At 47.6% G+C, this 1712-nt stretch overlaps 1 protein-coding gene across 1 annotated transcript in view; it reads right to left on the bottom strand.

The window, feature by feature from the left end:
• DEF8 (differentially expressed in FDCP 8 homolog (mouse)) overlaps positions 1 to 1712 on the bottom strand; it is a 20059-nt gene extending 18347 nt beyond the window's left edge. The window contains exon 1 of the mRNA XM_006902868.1: positions 1589 to 1712. Within this exon, the coding sequence (XP_006902930.1) occupies positions 1589 to 1709 (121 nt within the window). The 5' untranslated portion in view covers positions 1710 to 1712. The remainder of the gene's footprint in view (positions 1 to 1588) is intronic.

Here is a 1712-nt window from a genome sequence, read left to right as displayed (position 1 = left end):
AGTTTAGGTAGATTGTGTGTTTCTAGATATTTGTCCACTTCCTCAAGGTTTTCATATTTGTTTGAGTATAGTTTTTCATAATATTCTAATGTTAACTTTTTCATTTTAGTTGGGTCTGTTGTGATGTTGCCTGATTCATCTCTTATTCGGATTATTTGTGTCTTCTCCTTCTTTTCTTTTGACAAACACATTTTTTAAGAGACATAAAAGCAGGTTATACACATGGATCTCACCTGATGGTATACACAGGAATAAGATCAATTACATATGTGGAAGGAACCGATGGAGAAGCTCAATATCAGCTGTGAAAACTAGGCCTGAAGTTGATTGTGGAACAGACCATCAACTACTCATATGCAAGTTCAAGCTGAAGCTGAGGAAAATTAAACCGAATCTATGAGAACTAAAATATAACTTTGAGTCTATCCCACCTGAATTTCAGAACCATCTCAAGAACAGGTTTGAGACCTTGAAGATGAATGAGCGAAGACCAGATGAGTTATGGGAAGATATCAAGAGTATCATGCAAGGGTATTTGTGTTTAAATCCAAGTCCCTGTGATGACAAACTCCTTGACACAGGAGATGGCCAAGACATCTGGAGAGCTCCAAGAAGTCCTGGGCCTACAGATGCTGAAAAGAAACAAGGACTTTCACCCAGAACAGAGAGCACCTTTCCCGAGAGCTGGCACATGGAATGTGGACTTCAAACCTCCTGAACCATGAGAGCATAAATGCATTTAATGATGTTACACACATGTGGTAGTTGTTATAGCAGCACAAGACAGCACTCGTCCACCCAAAGAACTGAACGGGGGGGGAAAATCAAGCCTCAATGTGCAATACTGAAGCATTCTATGGGTAAAAGACTGGACAGTACGGGAAGCATCAAAAGAAGATGGAAGGAATAGAGACTCATGGTACCACCAAAATAGATAGATAGATAGATAGATAGATAGATAGATAGATTGACAAAAAATTGAACTATTTCAGAAAGTAGCACATGATCAGTAATCAATGGTACTAAAAGCACTAACCTTCAATGGTGATCTGTGGGCCCCCCAGTCCCTTCCCTGCACTCTCCTTCAGTGGTGCTCTGTGGGGCCCCCAAGACCCTGCCCTGTACCCACCTTCAATGGTTATCTGTGGGTTCCCCAGTCCCTGCCCTGCACCCACCTTCTGCAGTGATCTGTGGGTCCCCCAGTCCCCATCCTGCAATCACCTTCAGTGGTGGTCTGTGGGTCCCCCACTTTCTGCCCTGAACCTACCTTCTGCAGTGATCTGTGGGTCCCCAAGTCCTTGCCCTGCACCCACCCTCAGCAGTGAGCTGTGGGTCCCCCAGCCTCTGCCCTCAGCAGTGAGCTGTGGGGACTCCTCTTCAGGCCCTGCCCTGAACCCAGCTTCCTCAGTGATCTAAGGGTTTCCTGGCCCCTGCCCTGCACACACCTTCAGTAGTGAACTGTGGGTCCCCCAGCCCCCACCCTGCACCCACCTTCAGCAGTGAGCTATGGGGTCTCCTCTCCAGGCTCTGCCCTGCTACCCACCTTCCACAGTGATCTGTGGTCCCCCAGCCCCCACCCTACACCCACCTTCAGTGGTGAGCTGTGGGGCCTCCTCTCCAGGCCCCTGTTCATGCTTCTCACCACGCTGTTTATTGAAGGGGTTGAGGTGGGCCTGTCGGAACCTGGCCAGCTTCTCATCATATTCCATAGC

This window comes from Elephantulus edwardii, unplaced genomic scaffold (assembly GCF_000299155.1).
Source record: "Elephantulus edwardii isolate Elephantulus edwardi_28Jun2011 unplaced genomic scaffold, EleEdw1.0 scaffold00463, whole genome shotgun sequence".
NCBI lineage: Eukaryota > Metazoa > Chordata > Mammalia > Macroscelidea > Macroscelididae > Elephantulus > Elephantulus edwardii.
Note: the sequence above shows the minus strand (reverse complement) of the source record. Positions and strands in the feature narration are given on the sequence as shown.